This window comes from Coenobita brevimanus, chromosome 58 (assembly GCF_032717465.1).
Source record: "Coenobita brevimanus isolate Jiangsu-jjx chromosome 58, ASM3271746v2, whole genome shotgun sequence".
In the NCBI taxonomy this organism is placed as follows: domain Eukaryota; kingdom Metazoa; phylum Arthropoda; class Malacostraca; order Decapoda; family Coenobitidae; genus Coenobita; species Coenobita brevimanus.
The window spans coordinates 26,842,275-26,866,136 of record NC_137011.1 but is presented as its reverse complement, the minus strand read 5'-3'; the positions used below and the strand labels follow the sequence as shown (position 1 = coordinate 26,866,136).

At 40.0% G+C, this 23,862-nt stretch overlaps 1 protein-coding gene across 1 annotated transcript in view; it reads left to right on the top strand.

Annotated features, from left to right (window-relative positions):
* The window catches only part of LOC145402565 (putative glutamate receptor), a 55,182-nt gene that overhangs the window by 15,973 nt on the left and 15,347 nt on the right, over positions 1–23,862 (top strand). Inside the window, exons 3-5 of the mRNA XM_080274568.1 lie at positions 430–558; positions 1,833–1,991; positions 2,283–2,373. Of these exons, the coding sequence (XP_080130694.1) occupies positions 430–558; positions 1,833–1,991; positions 2,283–2,373 (379 nt within the window). The remainder of the gene's footprint in view (positions 1–429; positions 559–1,832; positions 1,992–2,282; positions 2,374–23,862) is intronic.

Genomic DNA, 23,862 nt, shown 5'->3' with positions numbered 1-23,862 from the left:
GTTATCGATATTTTTACCGTAAGTGCTCTGACGAACTGGCTTCAAATGTGCCTTCCCTTCACATTTTCTCCCGAAATGCCTGGGCAGCTGGGAGCGCCCATGTCTCCCCCACAATGCAGAACCTCTGCTTATCAAAATTCATTTATCCCCAGAACTACTACTCTCTGGAATTCACTCCTGGGAGTTGCTTCCCACAAACATTTAATCCACTTCAGTTTTAATCCAGTTGTTATAAATTTTATGAATGGAGGATGCCTTTTGGCACGTGGACTTATTTTTTTTCCTTTGTTTTTCCTCCCTCCATTCATTATATAAAAAATGCTTAACTGTTCAATTTTTCACAATATTTTTGCATTATGTTTGCCTTATTCCTGAGTAATATCTAGGCTGTTGGGAACAATAATCTCAAAATTTACTTTTTCATTTCAGGGTTAAAATTTACATTGAGCTGCCCTATAGTCAGCCAGGAACTCAACCACTGACAATAGCCACCTGGTTACCTGGCAAAGGATTTGCCACGAAATCCTCGACCTCATTTTATTTTGAAAAATTTTCAAGGTAATATATTTTTATCAGATATTACTACTTAATAACAAAGAGCACATTAGTTTCACACTACATAGATTTTTGCTTATCTATTAAAAAAAAAATGAATGAAATTTGTGAGGGCAACACAATGAGTGGTTTATTATGACTTAAGGTGAAGAATGTATGCCTTTACCCTTAAAGTCTCCACCCATATTTTTATCTAAATTAAGATACTTCATAAACTAGCTGGGTCGCACGTGTGCTGAGGCAGAAATCACGCCTAGTAGCCTAACTTTTTCCGAGCGTTTTTCGGCGTGTACATGAAGTAGTATCGTTAAGAAACCTAGGTTTTCAAACGTATAAAATGCTGAGTTTCTTCAAGAACTCCTCCAACTTTGAATATGGCTATAAATAAAAACAACATTTTGATGACTAAAAGTGAAAATTGAATGGCAGGTCACTTCGATAACTGATGTATTAAAGCAAATGATGTGAATGGAATGATGTTTCCAGAAATCTTATGCAATGGTCAGAAATTGAATAAAACCAGTAATCTCGGAGTTGAACGAATTTTAAGAAAATCTCAGTTGTGGGCAAAATGTGTACACACACACTTTTCATAGTGGGTTTTAACCTACAGAATATTGAAGTGTTGGATTTTAATGCGGAATCGTAGAGTATCAATCCATACACAGATAATAATTACAACCAGAGACAGATTATTTTTCAAAGTGGCTAAAAACGGCGGATGACACGTTTCTTTCCTGGAATAGAAAACAGACTGCCTGCATAAGCAGAAAGCTGGCAGTCCTGTATTCAAGGGTTCCCAAGGATATTATAACGTTTCTGATAATTGACTTATTCGGCAACTGGGTGCACATGTGCTAATAAAAATTTTAAGATGACCTACCACAGCGTAACTTGGAATTTGTGATCCCACGCAACGATGTGTATGGGTCCCTCAGTGACATGTTTTGCTTTTGCGTGTTGGGCCTCAAGAGTGTTATTAAAGTGCATACCTTTTCATTGTTTGAATATTAGAATTCCTCTTTACCTAATCACTCCTATGACGTATTTTGTGTTTTAATCTTGCTAGTTCGAAACTTTTTGCAACTTAAGACACATTTATGAATGGGATAGACTAAGGATGAACACCTTGTTTAAATTAATGAGCGGTTATAATTTGAAACTAACATAAATGAGTTGAAGACTACCATGGCATCTGATTGAAGAAGGGTAGGGTTACTGTGGTGGTTAAAGTCATTTGCAGGGAAAAACATATTATTTTTTTCTTTTTTACCAAGGTTAATCCACCGCCCTCGCGTGGTGGTGTCAAGGATGGTGGAACCAACTAGAACCACTGTGACCATCGACGACCCAGATTACCCCGGGGAGAAGAAAGTCATCAGCCTCGACTCCAGAAACAACATGATGGAGAGCATTGCTGTCAATATGAACTTCTCGTAAATATGTTTGGAGCAAAATTTTTTCGAAAGAAAGACTGATGAATGACTGGATGTGTTGTACGTTTCTGCAGCGTTGTTCTCAAGATTCCTACTACTGTTTCTGTATCCTACTCATGCCATTTATTAGCAAATGATAATACTGATGACGATTTTCATGTAATACAATTTGCTATTAACTCGATCTGTGTAGCACGATTTTCTTTGTTTTTGTTTTTTGACTGAAAATTGCGTCAAACTTATGTACTATAACATGAATCTTCACAGCAACAATTTCATTATGCATTCCAGAATTAAATATGTGGAGCCAGGTGACGGGCAGTGGGGGATGATGAACAGTGATGGGGAATGGACGGGCATGATAGGGATGGTGTACCGACAGGTGAGACAAATTAACTTTTAACTGCTTGGTTCATATATAGCACGGAATTGATTATTCACTTTACACTCAAATTCCTTCCAAATTCCTCATCCACTCTCTTCTTACTCTAATATTCTTTTAATTTCTCTCTTCTTTTCTACATATAACTCTCTCTTCCGCCTCTCAACTTCAACGCCCCTATTTCTCATCCATTCATTATACAGTATACTATCTTCTTTTATGCCACAGCCTATTTCACCTCTTCATTCCACCATGCTGTTCCTTGCACCCTCTTTCGTCTTCTCTTCATCCCCCACACCACCTCATGCTGCACATATTTCTTCTGCAAATGTTTTGCACATACATTCCAAATCTCCCATCTGCTCGAATCCATATTTACCCAATCGTTCCTCCACTTCTCTCTAATATTCTGCCTTTTTCCCATCCTCTTGTAAAATGTCCATTCTCCTTGCATCTACTCCTTCCTCCCATCTTTTCCTTCTTCTATTTCTTCATTTTACTTGGACCTTGATTCTGACCACTACCAATTGGTGGTTAGAAAATCCACTCCCCCTCTATATGCTCTTGAATCCATTGTACACCTACGCATCCTTTCATCCACACATACATAATCATTACCTTCCTTTCATTCAGTTCACTACTCACCCATATCATCACTCGCCATGTATACCTGTGGACCATTTTGTGCCTGAAGAGAGTATTGGCTATCACCAACCTTCTCCCGGCACAAATGTCCACTAAAGCATTGCCACTCATCTATCTCAGCAGATGCACCACACTTATCAACTACTCCATCCACTTTCAGATTCCCTACTTTACTGTACCATTCATATCACCAGTCAAGAACACTCTCTCATTCCTTTCAGACTTTTCCATGCACACTTCCACATTTGTCCAGAAGTCTTCTCTCACTCTGCTTGCATGATCATGCGTTGATGCATACATGCACACAATTGCCCACATTTGAAGTCCAACTTTCAATCTTACCCACACAATCCCTGAGCCAACTGATCCATACTCTCTTATATTCTCCTTCCATCTGTTACTCACAATACACACACCTTCTTTTGCCCTCTCATTCTCGCCTACTCCCGCACTTATATCCCATCCATACTTCCATTCTCTCACACTCTCTCAATCCCATTTAGTTTCAGTTAATCCACGTACATCCACTTTCGCACCCTCAAGCATCTGCACAATCTCTCTCTCTTTCACCTCATCATTTGCATCCCTTACATTCCACGTCGCCATCCGTATCATGTTCTTTGTTCGGTCCTTAGTCGTCATTTTTTTGGACAATCCTGGTCCGAGGCTTCTTGTTCGTATTTTTAGTTAGTTGTTTTTTGGGGAGGGGCACTAACACTTCGCCAACCCACGTAGGGAACACGTGTTGGTTGGTTATATGGTTACCACCCAGAACTGTAAATGCTTCCCTGATTTACAGGAAATCATTTGGTTTGTCTTTCAATGTACAGTAGTGTTACCCTAAAACAGAGTACCACTACATTAAGTGGGTGGATGATGGGTGTCCCCACCTACCATACGCCACTTCTAGTTACATAAAAATGCTATCAGCAAATTTGCATGCCATGATAGTATTGTATATTCATAAGAAGAGATTCAGTCTTCTTGCTTTTCTCTCTGAGAACCGATCCAAAAATATGTCTGTACGACGTTGACTCAGCATGAGTCTCTCTCTCTCTCTCTCTCTCTCTCTCTCTCTCTCTCTCTCTCTCGTTATATGTAGTATGTATGCATGTATGTATATATAGAAAGTGTTTTATTTATTCATTTATTTATTTTTAAAGATTATTATTATTATTATTTTAGCCCCAAACGATTTCAAGACCCTCAACGGGGGCAGCCGCCTCCTCCCCCCCCTCCTTTCACTACTCCCCTGCAGCTATTGCACAAGAAATAGTGAGTAATGAAATTCGTTTGGACGTACTGTACAACCTACCAGTCATGTTGCAGAATATAGCATTGCCACTTAGAAGGCTTCTCCTGATATGTTCATCCAACACAGGAAGTGGCTGAAAACATTCAGTTAGGAGACTGGAAGCTAGAACAGGCTGAGAGAATTATGCTAACCATGATCCAGGACATCCCAATACATGGGTCTCACACAATCAGGGAAACAACATGACCACAAATACACGTAGCAAACGTGGTTTGTTCGATCTAGGAGGAGCAATTCTAGGTAATATTTTTGGTTTGGCTACAGGAAATCATGCTGAAGAAATAAATAACAAATTTAACAAAATTACAATATTTTTCATATGATCACAAGCTAACTGATCCCCAGAACAGTGTAATGTTGACTACTGTAAAGAACCTATGAAAGACAGATATCATCCCAAGATATTGTGCAGAAAGTAAGTGCACTGGGAGGAAATAATACACTTTTCCAGTACCTCTCAGTGGTCACAGAACAATGACATAACAGCACTTCAGCTAGACAACACTATAGCTCATTATCAATTTCTCATGAAAGGAATTACTAATGCTGGTGACGGAAGGATCACCATTAATTATCTTCCCATTCACAATGTAGGTCAAATAAGTAGTCGAGGCGAAATTAGCATGGTTTGAAGCCTTTGTTTGAGGAAAGGAATCTGATGTTATATTGCCCATACTTAGAAGCAACACTTACACCAAAGTCAATATTCATGTACCATTCATTTTCACGGTCTATCCTTCTGAAAAAGATGACTTATTAGTCACCATCAACGCCAAATCAGAAGCAGGCCTAATCGTGGTCTCCAAGAAACAGGACAATCACCTTCGCTTGTGAAACAGTAATTGAATATTAATGCCACACTCCACTGCATGCATATCACCTTTGTCCTGTGTACATCTTCACGTTTCAGCCAGCAGAGATAGTCCCTTGTGAAATGGCTATCAAAAAGAATTATAACATCCATCATCACTGCAACTTCACATTTGCTCCAGATAAATCATCTATTATCAACGCATTGGGCATTCACAGTTTTTCTACTTCACTTAAAATACATCGTTTTTTGTAACTTACCCAGATACACCTCCAACTCATATGTCAGCATCTGGTTGATATATATCACCGGATTACTGTTCTGTACTAACACCTACATTGTCCACTTTACCTACTAAAAACCACTATGCTATTCTAAACCACAAACATAAGTATTTCCAGCCATTACCTAAGATGAACTTAATTATGAGCACATATATTAAATTGACTTCATCCAAGTCTGAAACCATGCAACTCAATCAAACAAAGCAACCTTGGGAGAAATATAGTAGGATTAAGTTCAATCCACATTATGTTTATAATCCAGCTCCACTCATCATTATATTTTTCTCCATCATATTAGCTATATTACTATTGGCATGGAAAGAATGCAAGCTAGGATTGCGAACTTAAATCAGTTTTCAAAGCCTATGCTTTACAAGTAAGACCAACTGAGTAAATATTGGAAATATTGTTAACCCCCCCCATCTCGACCACTTTTCCACCACTGACTCGCCCCAATCCCGACCATTTTTTGAATTTTTTTTTGGGGGGGCTCAAACCTCCGCTTTTGGTGAGAAACATCGAAAAATCATAGAGAAATCGCTCACCTGAGGTTTAAAATACTCGATACAGGTGGGAGTACCTCCTTACCTTACTGGGTTTTCTAACAGGCTGGCACCAAAGAAAACGAGTTCTATGGGAGGATAACTATTTCACACCACTCATAAACGGTATTTATTTATTTATTTGGTACGAATTTATATGTAGTATGAGAGTATATTGGTTTTCAAGCAGTAATATAGGCATTATAAGCATTGTTTCACTCACTAACTCATCACCATACCTGACCTTTTTTTGCCACATTACCTGATCATCATTTCTGACTGTTTCTTCCTCTAATGCTATGTAAAGTTTGTCCTCCACATTGTCATTAATTGGGGAATTACTTTGGCCCTGAATTTCGTACTGTGGCATGACATGGCTTTACTTGCCTGGCAAGGTCACTGATAACAGGTGAACTGCTGAGACAATGGCGTGCAAGGGGGGGAGGAGGTCATGCTGAGTAAGGCATTGTCCCTGCCTGGCATCTTGTAGAGGAAGGTGTCACGTGTATACGTACCAAAAATCACTCGCGAAAATTGAAAATTGTGTAAACTAGGGACCTTGCATTTGATTCGTGTTTATGTATGTCAACGGGATTGGCAGTGATAAAACGTGTGGACATTAAAGAACGTCGAAGGGACACCGCGGGTTAATACTGTATATAATATTATAGCAAATAACAAAATGTGGGGTTACAATATAGTGCAGTATTAATCTGAATATAAACTGTGCACCATAAATATACATATATCCATTTTTAGCATGTAAATATGTATCATAAAAATATGTAGCAAGAACAACACATCTGGCCGATTCTTGATACAACAATACAACTCACCATTGTAGATTTGCCATTGTTTATATACATTTAATATATATATATATATATATATATATATATATATATATACACACACACTACTCTCAAGTGGAGCAAAGGATATTAAAGTGTTTATGGTGATCTGACTGCGTTATAAAGGAATAAAAATTATACTGAATGAAAAAGAAATTTTAAGCAAAGAAAGGCCCACTTCAGAGCAATAACTCAGGTTCTCATCCCACGATCAATAATAAAATCACGGGGAACTAGGGGGATTAAAAAAAGAAAAGAAAATAATATAAAAAATTAAATTTTACAAATGGATAATGAATGAACAATAATGAACAACTAATATAGAAAAATAATTACTAGAAATGTCACAGAAAGAGATATTATCAAAACAAATTGAATATTTTATGCACGATAATACCCTGAAATCCTAAAAATAAGTAAACAATAGATAAAATGTTGGGCAGGACACGTGGGGTCTCAAACCCATAAAAAAACAGATAATAACAATAATAATAATAATAATAACAACAACAATAACAATAATTCCTAACTATGATATATGAACTAAGACTTATCTGAGTTATGGGTATACGGGTGTGCAGGTGTAGATGCGGTTCAATGGTGGAGCTTACATAACGGGAACGAAAACAAATATTAAGGTATTCCCTCGACAGACCCTGCTCACGTAAATTTCAGCCCTCAACTGACTTTCGCATGGTAACAATGACGTTTATATGACAACAGTACAGATGCAGAAGTAGCGACTGAGGACGCCCTTTCGCGATTTAAGTGCACAAAACATTCCCAATGTGCTAATAGTTCAACACAACGATCATGAATACTGAAACATTGGCGCCAAAAGCTGTCTGAGCGGGATTCACAATGCTTTTATAATAACGGTACTTCAAAACACGTCCACACCTAGAACATTATTTAAAAAAAAAAAATTGTGTCTATAAATGTCGGGTACGTAGGAAAAGACAACAGGTTTTCACGAGTCTTTCACACGTACACGTATACATACGACTTACATATATATATATATATATATATATATATATATATATATATATATATATATATATATATATATATATATCATCATCAGCAGCAGCCGTTGAGGTCCACTGCAGGACCGGCCTATCCCTACCGAAGCAGGGACGATACAGCCAATGTATCTCTATCCAGTGGCTTAGGCTGTCTGGTAAAGCCAGTATGTACTGTAGGGTGAGAAGTGCCTGTAAGTGTAATTGTAGTGCTGTAGTGGCTTTGGATGTGTGTGTAGTCTCTGAACCAAGTTCGGTTCGCCTTAAGCCGATTGGGTGCAAGCATACTAGTATGTGACACTTGTTCAACCACAGCACCCCTTACGTCCGCCAAAGTAGCAAGTGGCTCAGTGAAAGATCCCCATAGTTTTTACAACTCTGGCAGGAGACGAACCCTCGTCCACAAGCGTGCGAAACGCACATTCTACCACTGTACCATACAGGCTCATACATATATATATATATATATATATATATATATATATATATATATATATATATATATATGTATATATTCGTTCATTATCAAAGCCTACATTCCCCCATGAGGAGCGTTGAAGCCCGGGGCTAGGCAAGTTGGGGCTGACATTTAAGATGAGATTGACCAGCCTCACTAATCCCTGAGTGGCATTACGTGAACAATAAACCCCAACCACCCATTGGATATAAATCTTCATCAGCACAAACCAATTGGAGTGCCGAAATTATCCATAAACCACCAGGCGACAAAATTTGGTTATATGGTTACCACCGAGTGTAGTAAATGGTTTCCTGATGAACAGGAAACCATTTGGCTGGTCACTCAGTGTACAGTCACCCTAGGAAGAAGGAAGAGGAAAGAATAAATGAAAGAAAGACAGAAGAGGGAATGTAAAGTCACCCGTAGGCAGAAGGACGAGGACAGAATGAAGGAAAGACAGAAGAGGATGTAAGGAAAGAAGGATGGAGGAGAGGAAAGGGCAGCCACTCGAGAGCAGCAATACACTGAGTGGATGATGAGCGCATCCGCCTACTGCTATATATATATATATATATATATATATATATATATATATATATATTGTGGTAGGTGGGGGCGCTCACCATTCACTCAATCAGTAGTGCTGCTCTCGGGTGTCTGCCCTGTCCTCTCTTCCATCCTTCTTTCCTTCCATCTTCTTCTGTCTTTCGTTCCTTCAGTCTTTCCTCGTCTTTCTGCCTACAGGTGACTTTACACTCCCTCTTCTGTCTTTCATTCCTTCTTTCTTTCCTCTTCTTTCTGCCTGTGGGTTACTCTACACTGAGCGACAAGCCAAATGGTTTCCTGCACACCAGGAAACTATTTACTACGCTGATTGGTAACCCTATAACCAAGTTTTGGCGCCTGGTGGTTTAGTGGGTAATTATTGTGCTCCAATCGGATTGAGCCGGTGAAGGTTTATATCCAAGGAGTGGTTGGGGTTTATTGCTCACGTAATACCACTCAGGGATGAGTGAGGTTGGTCACTCTCATCTTAAATGCCAGGACCAACTGCCTAGACCCGGGCTCCTACGCTCCTCATGGGGCAATGTAGGATTCGATGATATATATATATATATATATATATATATATATATTCGTGACCCTCAGGCATATAATAAAATAAGGTAAATAAGCATTAGCTTAGTATTCTTTGTAAATTGGTGTGTTTCATTATTCTAATCCATATTAATAAAAGAAATTTGATGCATTGACATGTACAAAAGAAAATAGTTTTCTGTTTCCTGTATAATTATAGGCATATTGGGAAATTATTAAAGCACTGGTAAAACATTATTTCAACTACAGAAATGTTGACGTATCCTAATTCACGACACAAACCAACAGAAACTTTAATACACGAAAGAACGGAAAAATGAACAATATTGTGAAGCCTTATTTATTTTTTTTTTTTCCGTTCTAATAATCATAATTAATAGATATGACATGCATGAAATTAAATAAATTACATCATTCCGGGCACTGATGGTTCACATGCAGATGTGTTAATATGTACTCTCCATTACCAAACACATTAACCAAAATGCATATATGTGTAGACACCAAAACAGCAAGTGATGTAAATGCAATAAGAAACAATTATTACACGTAACTGAAAAATCCAATATCCTTCGAATTTTAATGACTACCTTGATGTACCTTATTGGTCATATCACTTATTCTGGGCTGAATATTGATGGCTAGGCCACAACGCAAGTCATGTTGTGGGTCACAACGAGATCTTTTGTAGTCATAATGGCTACTAAACTAGAAAACCCCCGCCTCACATAACTGAGTAGTTGGAAAAGGAAGTAGGGCCTTCTCTGCCTCTCGAGACAGAACAGGTTTACCTTTCAGCTGGACCCAAAACTGTGATAATGAAACCTGAGTAAATTTCTGCCGTAGCACTTCCCTTCCCTGAAAGTCAATGAATATCGCTCTCAAATTCACTGATATCTACATCAAAAGATTTCTAACCAAACTGAGCTTCTCGACATCAGTATTTTGAGGCAAATACCGATCCATTTGTGTCCTTAAGTTCGATAAGTGTTTCTGAAAAGTTTCCACTAAATCGCTGATAGATACTTCTTTAGCGTCTTCAAGAAATTCATTTAGATTAAGAAACTCTCATATTTTTCCTCTTGTCATTTAATTCCGCCAAAGAGCTAGTTTTCTTTTAAAACAAGAAATCTTCTCATCTATATCAACCATGGTCTGATTTCGTTCTTGCATTTCAGAATTCAGGTCATTCAGATGCTGGAATGTATCACTCATGTAAACCAGCATCGCCAACCAAACTTCATCTCTGAAGTGGTCAGCCAAAGGGTGATTCTTCTCTCTTAGATAAAGTTTAATTTCCATTTTCATCATGACGACACGTGAAAGGATTTTTCCACGAGACAGCCATCGGACTTCCGAGTGATAGAGTAAGTGCTGCTATGGGGAACCCATTTCTTCACACATAACCTGAAATAGTCGAGAATTCAGTGCTTTTGACTAGAAGTTCACAACTTTTATAGCATCCTGTAAAGCGGAGTGAAGCTCTGGCTGGATGTCCTGTGTCGCCATATTCTCTCGATGAAGGAAGCTGTGAATGATAACAACATCTGGGTTAACTGTTTTTACCCTAGTACAAAATCCTACACGACTTCCCATCATGGCTGGAGCACTGTCACAACAAATAGTGCAGCAAGCACCCGAGTCAAGATCATGCTGCTTCCAAAACTCAATGAGCGTTTCGAATATGTCTTGGCCAGTTGTGGTGGTTCTAAGTCGCTTAACAAACAAAAACTCTTCCACAGTGTCATCATCTGTTTTGTACCGTACAAACACCATGAGTTGTGAGATATCTTCGATATCTACAGGTTCAGCAGTTTGAATCACAAACTTCCCTGACTGTTTCAGACCGTTCACAACTTGTTCAAGAATATCTCGTGACATGCTATCTATTCTTTGTTTTATGGTGTTGTCTGAAAGTTGGACCAATTCAAGTTTTTTTAGCAATTTCTTCTCCACAAACAGTCCTAAAAATGGCGGGTGCAGCTGGTTTAACAAATTCTTCACCATCTGTATGTGGCTTCTTGCAACGTGCTATTTACCATGCACCCTCAGATGATGCTTTTGTTATTTTTTCCATAGAAACACTTAAATACTGAATTTGTTGGGGCATCAAGTCTCATGCGTTTTGCGTTTACTTCTTTTTCCTTCAAGAAACTGAGAGGCTTGTCAATGAAATTAGGATGAACACTGCAGATGCCGCTTCAGTTTGTTTTCTTTCATTGATTCACTTGCAAAAATTTGCATGCATTGTAAACATTGTGGACGAGCTAAGCCAGACCAGTCTCTCAGCTTAGTGAAGCCCAAATTCAGAAATTCAGGCTTGTATGGAAGACTGCATTTTGCCATTTTTAAGACTGAGAAACCCTGCAAAGAAAGGAAGTATTTTACATAACAGGATTGGTGAAGCAATACTAGTAAAAACACTCCTGTGACATAACAAAAATATGTAACACTACGCTCCACCAAAATGTATACCCCCAGTACCTGTAACACCAAGCCTAACCTCCTAAAATATTACGTAATACAACCCGATTTGCCACACACTGCCGCGTCAGGCTGTCTCGAGTTGTCAGTTTCTACCACTGTGCCTCCACCCGCTCCTACTAGTGCTTCTACTGTATGCCCCAGTGAAAAATTCTCATGTATAAAGAAACAATTTTCTTTCAATATTTATTTGTAGGACAAACTTACTATACTACTATACAGTTTGAATATTTAGTAAAAACTTGCTTATGAGTTTAAGATAAGTATTTCATTTTTAAAATTATCTGAGAGCCCCTCGCGACCCTACTGAGGACCCCCTGCGACCGTGATTTGGGTCGCGACCTAAGGTTGGGAACCGCTGATTTAGGCTGTGGTTAGAGAATGCGGGGTTATGCTACGATAATTTAGTTTAAGTTTAGGTTAGGTTAGGCTACGTTAGTTAGGTTAAGTTAGGTTAATTTGTATGAAGGCTAAGTTGCTAAGCATTCTTCTAAACTAACCTAACAATCTTACTAACCAAAGCACGGTTATGCTAGGATAGTTTAAGTTAAGTTTAGGTTAGGCTAGGTAAGGTCAGTTAGGTTAAGTTAGATTAATTTATATGAATGCTAAGTTGTTAAGAGTTCATCTTTTTTTATGTGAGGAAGAAGGAACCAAAGGCTGAGCTCATAAAAAAAGATTCCTCCCAGAAAAAGCAAAAAACAATACAAAAGAGAGCCAAATTCAAGATCCGTTCATTTCGAAATGCCTGGACACACTGCGTTTGAAAGACCGGAGATTATAGGAAGTAGGAAATACAGACAGAGGCAGACAGTTCCAGAGATGACCTGTTGCATAAATGAAGGACTGGGAGTAACGGTTAACTCTTGCATTAGAGAGTTGGACAGAAAAGGAAAGGGAGATTGTTGCTAGATAGGTGCTACGCACTCGTCATAGAGGTGGAGGGATGCAAGCAGACAGTTCAGAGGAGCAGTGACCTTTGAAGTAGTGATAGAAAAGAAATAGAGAGGCAACAGTGCGGTGAAGAGACAGAAGTTGAAGGAAGCCAGTAAGGGGAGGAGAGTTAATGAGACAAAAAGCCTTTGACTCCACCCTATTGAGAAGAGCTGTATGTGCGGAGTTTTACCACACATCAGAGTTGTACTCTAAACAGGGACGAATAAAACCCGTGTATAGTTAACAACCGTGCAGGGGTTAAAAAAAAAAAAAAGGCACGGAGTCAGCTAAGCACACGTAATCTCATGGAAGAAGATTTTACAAGATATGCAATATGATCTTTCCAAGATAAGTCCCGAGTGAATAAAACCCCAAGCATGTTCAGGGATGATGCTGGATTGAGCTGGATATTATTAAACATTAATGGGTACTCTTGTGGATGATTTTGACAGGTTGATAGGTGTGAAATCTGAGTCTTTGATGCATTAAAAATTAACAAGATTATTTTTGCCCCAGTCAGAGATACGAGCGAAGTCAGACATTAGATGTGTCATAGCCTCATCCCTTGTTTGTTGAGGTAACTGCTGAGATGGATGTTGCGGTAACCGAATGGAAAGGTGAAGGGTGGAATCGTCAGTGTACTAGTGGATAGGGTTAGATGTACAGCTTAGAAGACCATTGATGAATAAAAGAAAGAGAGTTGGTGATAAGACAGAGCCCTGAGGAACACCACTGTTGATAGATCAAGGAGAAGAACGATGGCCGTCTACATCAGCAGCTATAGAACAACTAGAAGGAGGCTATAGATGAAGACAAAGGTAGAGGGATAGAAACCGTAAGAGGGCAGTTTGGAAATTAAAGATTTATGCCAGACTCGATCGAAAGCCTTTGAGATGTCAAGTGCAATGGCAAAGCTTTCGCCAAAGTCCCGAAAGGAGGATGACCAGGAGTCTGAAAAGTACGCGAGAAGATCGCCAGTGGAGCATCCCTGACGGAACCCATACTGATGATCAGAAAGAAGACTGTAATTGGAAATATGCTTTAAATTTTTTCTGTTAAGAACAGACTAGAAAACTTTTGAGACAAAGAATGTTAAAGCAATTGGATGATAGTTAGAGGGTTGGAATGGTCACCTTTCTTTGGGACCGGCTGAATGTGAGCAAACTTCCAGCAAGAAAGAAAGGTACAAGTTGAAAGACAAAGGCGAAAGACTTTACCCATGCAGGGTGTATGCACAGAAGCATAGTTCTTGAGGAAAACAGGAGGGACTCTATCAGGCCCATATGCCTTGTTGGTATTGAGGCCAGTGATGGCAGAAAATACATCAGCTGAAGAAATTTTTATGTCAGCCATGAGAGTGTCAGAGGGGGGAAGTGATGGAGGAACAGCACCGGAATCATCAAATGTGGAATTGGAGGAGAAAGTCTGAGCAAAGACATCTGCTTTATCCATAGAACAAACAGCTACAGAGCCATCAGAGTAGAAGAGAGGAGGGAAGGATGATGAGGTGTAGTTGTTAGAAAGGTTTTTGGCAAGGTGCCAGAAGGAGCGGGAGGAATTCGAGTTGGAGAGTTGAAAGCATTAGTACGGATGAAATTATTTTTTGGCAGAGCAAAGAACAGACTTGGCACGATTCCAGGCAGAAACATACAAAAAAATGTGATTCAGGGGTGGGTTGCCTCTGGTACCTTTTATAGGCCTTCTCCTTGTTGCAGACAACATTAAAACAAATGTGATTAAACCAAGGCTTCCTTGCATTAGTCAAAGGATATGAGAAAGGAATGTATGCTTCCATGCCTGAGAGAATAACTGCCGTAATGGGCAAGGCACACTCAGATGGCTTCCAGCCATGGAAGCAATAATCATTCCACGGAAAAAAAAGAAGTTCTGCCTGAGGGCCTCCCAATCTGCAGCTCCAAAATGCCACAGATGACGTTTCTTTGGAGGGTCCACAGGCCATATCAGAGTGATAGGACAGGTTATGGTAACAAGGCTATGATCAGAGGAGGCCAATGGAGAGAAAAGATTAACAGTGTAAGCAGAAGGATTAGATGTAAGAAAGAGGTCAGTAATGTTGGAGCTTTCTCCAGGGCAGTCAGGGATTCAGATAGGGTGCTGTACAAGCTGCTCTAGGTCATTAAGGATAGAAAAGATGTAGGCTTGTTCACGACGTGGATAAGCGAAAGGAGAGGAGAGCCAAAGGTGGTGGTGAACATTGAAATCTACTAGAATGGAGATTTCAGAGAAAGGAGAAATGGATAGAATGTGTTCCATCATAGATGTAAGACAGTTGAAGAGTTTTTGATAGTATAATTAGGAGATAAGGAAACAGCGCAGATACATTTAGTTAGGGAATGACAGGAGAGCCGAAGACAGAGAGTAGAGAATTCAGAAGAATCAAGTTCAGGTACACAAGTGCAAGATAGGTCATTGTGTACAAATACACAACAGCCACCTTTGGCTTTGAGATGAGTAAAGAGAAAGTAGGAGGATACATAAAAGGGTTTGCTGTCAGTTGCGTCAGACAACCTAACCTAACTTAACCCACCACATGCCGGCTATTTTTAGCCCTATGGGTCACTCCAGTGCCTGCCATTTATCACCTTTTTTTTTTTTTTTGCTAAAATGATAGATTTTGATGTGGAAACAATGAATTTTGTCGTGAAAATGCTCACCGAGGCTCGGAAATGGGTTTTATTCAGTCCGGCATACTCGTTTACAGGTATAGCCACTCTCTCATGCTCACTACGTATGTGAGAGAAAGCCGTTTTCTATGTAGGGTATACTCAGATATTTATGCTGGGAAGGTATAGCAATGTTCAGTACACTTTTCTGATGACTTATTACTTCAGCATATATCACAATTTGCTTGTCTTTCTCACTGTGAATGCATTATCTTACATTACTTGAAGATAGGTACAACCTGACTTCATTACGTACAGTCCTGGCACTTACAAGAAGATATTTACAGTTTAACTTCACTATATAGTCCTTACACTTACAAGAAAATATTTACATCTTACACTTACATGAAAATATTTACATAATGCCTTAACTAAGTACAGCACTGGGTGAGGCACACAGGCAGAGTATGGCAGAGCGAGTGTGAGGGAGGGGGAGCGAGTGAGTGTATGGCCTTGACAGCCTGGGGGATTGTAGTGGAGCAGTTTCCTTAAATGCCTGCCAATTTTTACCCGCGAAACTTGAAAAATGCGGTCACAGTGAAGTTTTTTATTTTAGACTGTTTTAAAACGGCACTGGCACTGGCTGCAGAATTATGTCAGACCGTTTTAAAACGGCACTGGCACGCGGCAGGTTAACCTAACTAAACAAGCTTAACCTAACCTAAACATAACCAAGATTATCTCGGTAAAACCTAACTGCAGCCAAAATTAACCTAACCTTAATTAACCAACCTTAATTTAAGCTCATTTCACGAAATCCCTAGGGATTTCATTAAATCACTGGTTACCCAAATTCTCTCTAACATATATATTACCTATATGTACAGTATCTATCTATCTATATATATATATATATATATATATATATATATATATATATATATATATATATATATATATATATCATCATGATCATCATCCAATCCTACATTCCCTATGAGGAGCGTAGGACCCTGGGGCTAGGCAAGTTGGTCCTCACATTTAAGATGACAGTGACCAGCCTCACTCATTCCTGAGTGGCATTACCTGAGCAGTAAACCCGAACCATCCCTTGGATATCAACCTACACAGGCTCAATCCAATTGGAACGCAGTACTTACCCATTTGACCACCAGGCGCCAAATTTGGTAATATGGTTACCACCCAGCGTAGACAATGGCTTCCTGGTGCACAGGACGATTTGGCTTGTCACTCAGTGTGGAGTCACGCATAGGCAGAAGGAAGAGGAAAGAATGAAGGAAAGAAAGACAGATGAGGCTGGAAGTAAAGAAGGCTGGAGGAGAAGAAAGGGATGACACCCGAGAGCAGCACTTCATCGAGTGACAGGATGGTGAGCGCCCTCTACCACAAATTTTATATATATATATATATATATATATATATATATATATATATATATATATATTTATGTGTGTGTGTGTGTGTGTGTACGATTATGTTATTACAATGTTACTATTTTCCTGCAATATATTACCGTATGCAGTTCTACATGTATAGCAATGTAACGTATTTCTATATAATGTGTAGACTTTAGTATCACGATAGGTCATGGGTAGGATAGTTTGGCGTGACAGAGCGATATATGGGCATTAATATGTAATAACACTATATGTAATAATTATAGGCTTGTAATAATTATAAGCTTTATATATATATCATAGCACAGTAAAGTGTATAACACACAACATGCAATTTCTAGTGTTCAGGTAGAAACATACACATCCTCTGCCAAGAATGCAAACAAATAGCACTTACCAGACATCAAGAATTCCATTATGTAGCAAACACGTGGGGGTAACTGGGTAAAGCCAGTTAGCTCACGTGAATGGAAAAGTACTAGACAGTACACACCCACCCACCTGGCAGGATATATTCCCAAAAATCAGAGGTGAAAGTTAGAGAGTCAGAGAGAGCCTGAGAGCACCGGAGAAGACTGTCACTCTCACTGAGGTCACATCACTCTGTCCATCGTAGGGGTAGGCAGTGAGCAATAACTGAACAATATAACTGTGTTACAATAAACCCCTTAACCCCAGAGTCAGTATACATCTCCTGCACTTACGATAAAATCTCTATGCATTCCAACACCCCACAATTTTATATAGGAAGCAGCCCACATTACTAGTGACAGAGGTGTCTCACATACGATACTCTACGATACCAGCATCAGTGGCAGCGATTCTCTTCAATGTCCACTTATTACCTAGCTACCTACCTCCCATTCTATCTTATTAACATATCCCTTTGACTATTTTATCTCCATTAGAACACAACCAGTTCTCTAATAGAACCTTTTTTTTTTTTTTTTTTCGAATGAACCTATTTTATCTATTGGACTTACGTTTCCACTTGAGTCCATTTCCTTCATGGACAAATCCCCTAATGGATCCATTTTCTCCCATGGACAAATTCCAACTGCATACTTAGTTACCCTTTCCATCCATTCCCAAATACCATCTTCCCCCAGCCACCCGCTAAGCCCCCTTTATGCCAGTTGTAGGTGAATTCAAAGTCCGGGAGTGGTTTTCTGACAATGTATTAAGCACAGCTGTTTAACCACCGCCCTCACTCGCCCCCACGCTGTTACTGAGTAGAGAGCCGGCGCGCTTATGAACTGAGAGTATCAGCAAAGTTTGAATCTGGCCAGACCTTAGTAAGGGATTTAGGCCATGCTGCCCTACTTAGAACACATTTACAATATACATTTTTTATGCAAGAAAGAAGAAACCAAAGGCCAGGAACCCGCAAACCGTTCCTTCCAAGAAAAAACAAAAACAATACAAAAGAGAGGCAAATTCAAGATCCGTTCATTTCGAGATGCCTGGACACACTACGTTTAAAAGACTGGAGATCATAGGAAGCAGGAAATACAGAAAGAGGGAGACAGTTCCAGAGTTGACCTGTTCCATAAATGAAGGACTAGGAGTAACGGTTAACTCTTGCATTAGAGAGTTGGAAAGAAAAGGGATGAGAATTTGTTGCTAGACAGGGGCCATGCGTCCATCATAGAGGTGGAGGGATGGAAGCAGACAGTTTAGAGGAGCAGTGACCATTGAAGTAGCGACAGAAAAGAGATAAAGATGCAAGAGTGCAGCGAAGAGACTGAGGTTGAAAGGAAGCCAGTAAGAGGAGGACAGTTGATGAGACAAAAAGCCTTTGACTCCACCCTATTGAGAAGTGCTGTATGTGGGGAGCCTCCCCACACATGAGAGTTGTACTCTAAACAGGGGCGAATAAAACCCGTGTATAAAGTCAACAACTGTGCAGGGGTAAAGAAGGTACGGTGTCGGCTTACCACACCTAATCTCTTGGAAGCAGATTTTACAAGAGATGCAATATGATTTTTCGAAGATAAGTCCCGAGTGAATGAAACCCCGAGCATGTTCAAGGACGATGCAGGATTGTGCTGGATATTATTAAACCTTAGAGGGTACTCCTGTGGAAGACTGTGACGGGTTAATAGGTGTAAAAACTAAGTCTTTGATGCATTAAAAACAACAAGACTATTTTTACCCCAGTCAGAGATACGAGCCAGGTTATACATTAGGTGTGCCATAGTCTCATCCCTTATTTGTTGAAGTAACTGCTGAGATGGACGATGCAGAAACCGAATGGAAAGGTGAAGGGTGGAATCAGCGTATGAGTGGACAGGGTTAGATGTACAGCTTAGAAGGTCATTGATGAAAAAAAGGAAGAGAGATGGTGATAGGACAGAACCCTGAGGAATACCACTGTTGATAGATCTAGAAGAACGATGGCCTTCTACAACAGCAGCTATAGAACGACCAGAGGGAAGCTATTGATGAAGGCACAGATAGAAGGATAGAAACCGTAAGAGGGCAGTTGGGAAATTACAGATTTATGCCAGAGTCGATCGAAAGCGTTTGAGATGTCAAGTGCAATGGCAAAGCTTTCGCCAAATCCCGAAAGGAGGATGACCAGGAGTGTGAAAGGTAGGTGAGAATATCGCCAGTGGAGCGTCCCTGACGGAACCCATACTGAAAATCAGAAAGAAGATTGTGGTAGGAAAGATGCTTTAAAATTTCTCTGTCAAGAATTGACTTGAAAACTTTTGAAACAGAGGATGTTAAAGCAATTGGATGAATGTTGGAAGGTTGGAAACGGTCACCCTTCTTTGGGACTGGCTGAATGAGAGCAAACTTCCAGGAAGAAAGAAAGGTACAAGTTGACAGACAAAGGCGAAAGAGTTTACCTAGCCAGGATGTAAGCACTGAAGCACAGTTCTTGAGGACAACAGGAGGGACTCCATCAGGCCCATATGCCTTAATACTATTAATGCCAGTGATGGCAGAAAATACATCAGCTGAAGAAATTTTAATGTCAGGCATGAGGAAGTCTGAGGGGGGAAGTGATGGAGGAACAGCACCATGATCGTCTAAGGTGGAATTGGAGGAGAAAGTCTGAGCAAAGAGATCTGCTTTATCAGTAGAAGAAATAGCTACAGAGCCATCAGAATAGAAAAGAGGAGGGCAGGATGATGAGGTGAAGTTGTTAGAAAGGTTTTTGGCAAGATCTCAGAAGGAGCAGGAAGAATTCGAGTTGGAGAGTTGAGAGCGCTTAGTACGGATGAAATTATTTTTAGCAGCGTGAAGAACAGAATTAGCACAATTCCAAGCAGAAACATAAACAAGATGTGAATCATGAGTGGGTTGGCTCTGGTACCTTTTATTGGCCCTCTCCTTGTTGCAGACAGCATTAGAACAAGCGTGATTAAACCATTTCTTGCATTAGTCAAAGGATATGAGAAAGGAATGTATGCTTCCATGCCCGAGAGAATAACCTCTGCAATGCACAAGGCACACTCAGATGGCTCCCAGCCCTGCAAGCAATAATCATTCCATGGAAAATCAAAGAAGTGCTGCCTGAGGGCCTCCCAATCTGCAGCTCCAAAGTGCCACAGACGACGTTTCTTTGGTGGGTCCACAGGCCGTACTGGATCGATAGGACAGGATAAGGTAATAAGGTTATGATTGGAGGAGCCCAACGGAGAGGAAAGATTAACAGTGTAAGCAGACGGATTAGTTGTCAGGAAGAGGTCAAGTATGTTGGAGCTCTCTCCAAGGTGGTCAGGGATAGGGGATATAGGTAGGATGCTGTACAAGGTGCTCTAGGTCATTAAGGATAGAAAAGATTTAGGCTTGTTCACCAGGTGGATCAGTGAGAGAAGAGAGCCAAAGGTGGTCGTGAACATCGAAATCTCCTAAAATGGAGATTTCAGAGAAAGGAGAAATGGATAGAATGTGTTCCATCGTAGAAGTAAGATAGTCAAAGAGTTTTTGATGGTCAATAGACTTAGGGGATAAGTAAACAACGCAGATATAATTGGTCAGAGAATGACAAGAAAGCCGAAGCTAGAGAGTGGAGAATTCAGAAGAATCAAGTTCAGGAACACGAGAGCAAGATAAATCGTTGCATACATATACACAACAGCCACCTTTGGCTTTGAAATGAGTATAGAGAAAGTAGGAGGAAAGAGAAAAGGGTTTGCTGTCAGTTGCCTCAGACAGCTGAGTCTCTGTCATGAAAGAGAAGGTGAGGTTTAGTGGAGGAGAGGTGGTGTTCGACAGAGAGAAAGTTAGAGGAAAGGCCACGAATGTTGCAGAAATGAAGAAGTGAGTCAGACAGTGGTTCCAGGTATCTCTCTGAGTCATCACCGGGAGAGGGGCTGATGGTGGTGGAATTTAAACCCCCCCTCCCATAGGGACTCCGAGGACTGATTTTCTAATGACGCCATTTTACTTTTAATTTTGAAAAGGAAGTGTAGTGTGTACTGTGCATGTAGTTTGGTGTTGACAGTTAGAGAAACTTGGAGAGCATGGTGGCCTACTCTCTGTGTTAATGAGACACTGAAAAAGTTCAGCAAAGGGGGATGGTCAGGAACTAGTCCCGAGGGCTAATGAAACGGGAGCTCCAACTCTCCCTCTCCTCAGCTTTCCATCCACCTTGATAGTACTGCCTGCTCGACTGGTGCTACATCCTCTACTTACATACTACGTATTAAAAATGATTACAATTTTCCCTTGCATAAAAAAAAAAAAAAGTTTCCTGACAGCGGTAGGGGTATCAAATCATAATATGGTAAGAGTGTAATTAGATATACTGTATAATACAGTCAACTGTGGACTACATGGGAGTATAATAATAAAGGGGATATTATATTATAATGTAAGAAGTTGGATGCAATAAGGAAAGAAATATATTTACAGTACATGGCCATGTTGGAAAGGTAAGGAAGGTGATAAGTAATAATAAATGCAAAAGTAGAATGTAAACAATGCACTATCATGGTATAGGTTACGACTTAACAAGGCATGTAGTATATGAGAATCGTAGTGATAGCAGACATATATAGTATATAGCTATGGTCAAATTCATTATATATATATATATATATATATATATACAGAGGGAGAGAGAGAGAGACTCTGTGGTACAGTGGTAAGGTGTGCGTTTTCGTACACTGAAGACCGAGGGTTCGCGCCCCGCCAAGGTAATAAACTTTGGGAGTGTTCTTCTGGCCACATACTTCATTGGCGGACAGAAGGGGTGCTGTGGTTGAACCAGTGTCGCACACTATAAAGTATGCTTGCACCCAGTCGGCTTGTGCGGGCCGATTACACTTGGTTCACAGACTACACACACATCCAAAGCCACTCCAACACTACAATTACACTTACAAGCACTTCTCACTCTACAAACAATCTCTACCAGACAGCCTAAGCCACTTGGCAGAGGTACATTGGCTGTATCGTTCCCACTTCGGTCGGGATAGGCTGGTCCTGCAGTGACACTCAAACGGCTGATTATATATAAGGTAAACATTGGTAACCATAATGATATTTCTGTGAGGAACATATGGCAACTGAATGTACTACTGAATACACAATAGTTTACCTTACACAGGAAGGCACTGTTTGAGCGTGACCATATATTCATTTCCCTTATCTTATTTGTATTTTACTAGTTATTATGTCATTGAATCACTGTGTAGTAATTATATTAATATTATGACATTTTGTTTCAATTAGCACAACTTTTTAATTTTCCACACAGATTCTTCGTTCAGTATGATCTTCACATCTTCACCGACCATAATGAGTGTCACTTAGACCTAACAGCTTCCAGGTCTTGCGGTTGTCGCACAAATTTTGCTGCAACACGAATCTCGTGCAGTCTTTTGTCCATTCGCTTGACACAACAGTATAGGATCCATATAGTAACAACAACAAAAAAAAGACAAAGTACCACAGGAGGAAATACAAAGACTGGATGTACCCGGGAACAGTTAAAGGCTGAAGAAAACTGATTGATGGCGAAATCGGACTGACTGAGAGAGTCCAACATACGTAGGTTGTCTGATGTGATGGAAAGATTGTCTGTCGGCAGATGAAAGGTAGTACTAATGGGTCTGAAGATGTCATATTTATGGGAGCGAAGTGCGAAGTGATAATGTTTGGCATGGACAATTACAGATTCTGATATTACTGTGCAACAATCAGGGGCCTTATACAAACCAGTTGCGGATACCGAACGACCAGGAGTCCCAGGACAAATAAGACTGACTGGAGTTGAGACACTAAAGAAGAAATAGCGGATGTGGTTCAGACGAGCATGGTGCACTTGGAGCTTGGGGGTTGGAACAAAGGTACAGACAGGTTGTACTGAGAAATTACGGACTAAGGCAGATTCGCAAGGAGCAATGCTGCCAGGAAAGATTGTTAGGAGGTATGCAGCACAAACTCGAGAGTTTGGTGTAAGAAAAGCACATTTGTCGAGATCACTTGAGGAAGCGAAGGCAATGTGGAGATGATCATGGGAGAGAAGGACGTACTCCGAAGAGACAGAGGTTTGCACTAAGGAATTAGGAATTATTGTACCGGAATGGAAAGGGAATTATGTGAAAGAGGTCGACTGTGATAGAAGATTGAAGAAGGATATGAACAACTATATCTTTATTAAGGAACGTGGCCTCTAGAGTTGAATAGTAGTGTTCTAAGGAAGAAAATAAAATCACTGGAGACAAGTCGAAAGTGGAGTGAGCCCATTCCAATGCAGCGCGAAGGTGAGAGATAGGTACTAAATCTATGGTGACAAGACCATCGACAGCATTGACTAGAATAAGAATTAAAAGAGAAACTTATGAGACAAGAGAGTCCAGAGAAACCTGTAAGTTATCTACATGTGGTTTTACATACAAAAGTTCTGATAGAATATTTACTTTTGAGATTTCCTGTGTTAGATTTCCGGTAGGTTATATAACGTTTTTGCAACATCATTTAAATGGTGTGTGATCTTTTGTAGCATAGAATGTTGAACACTGATTACTTTATCTT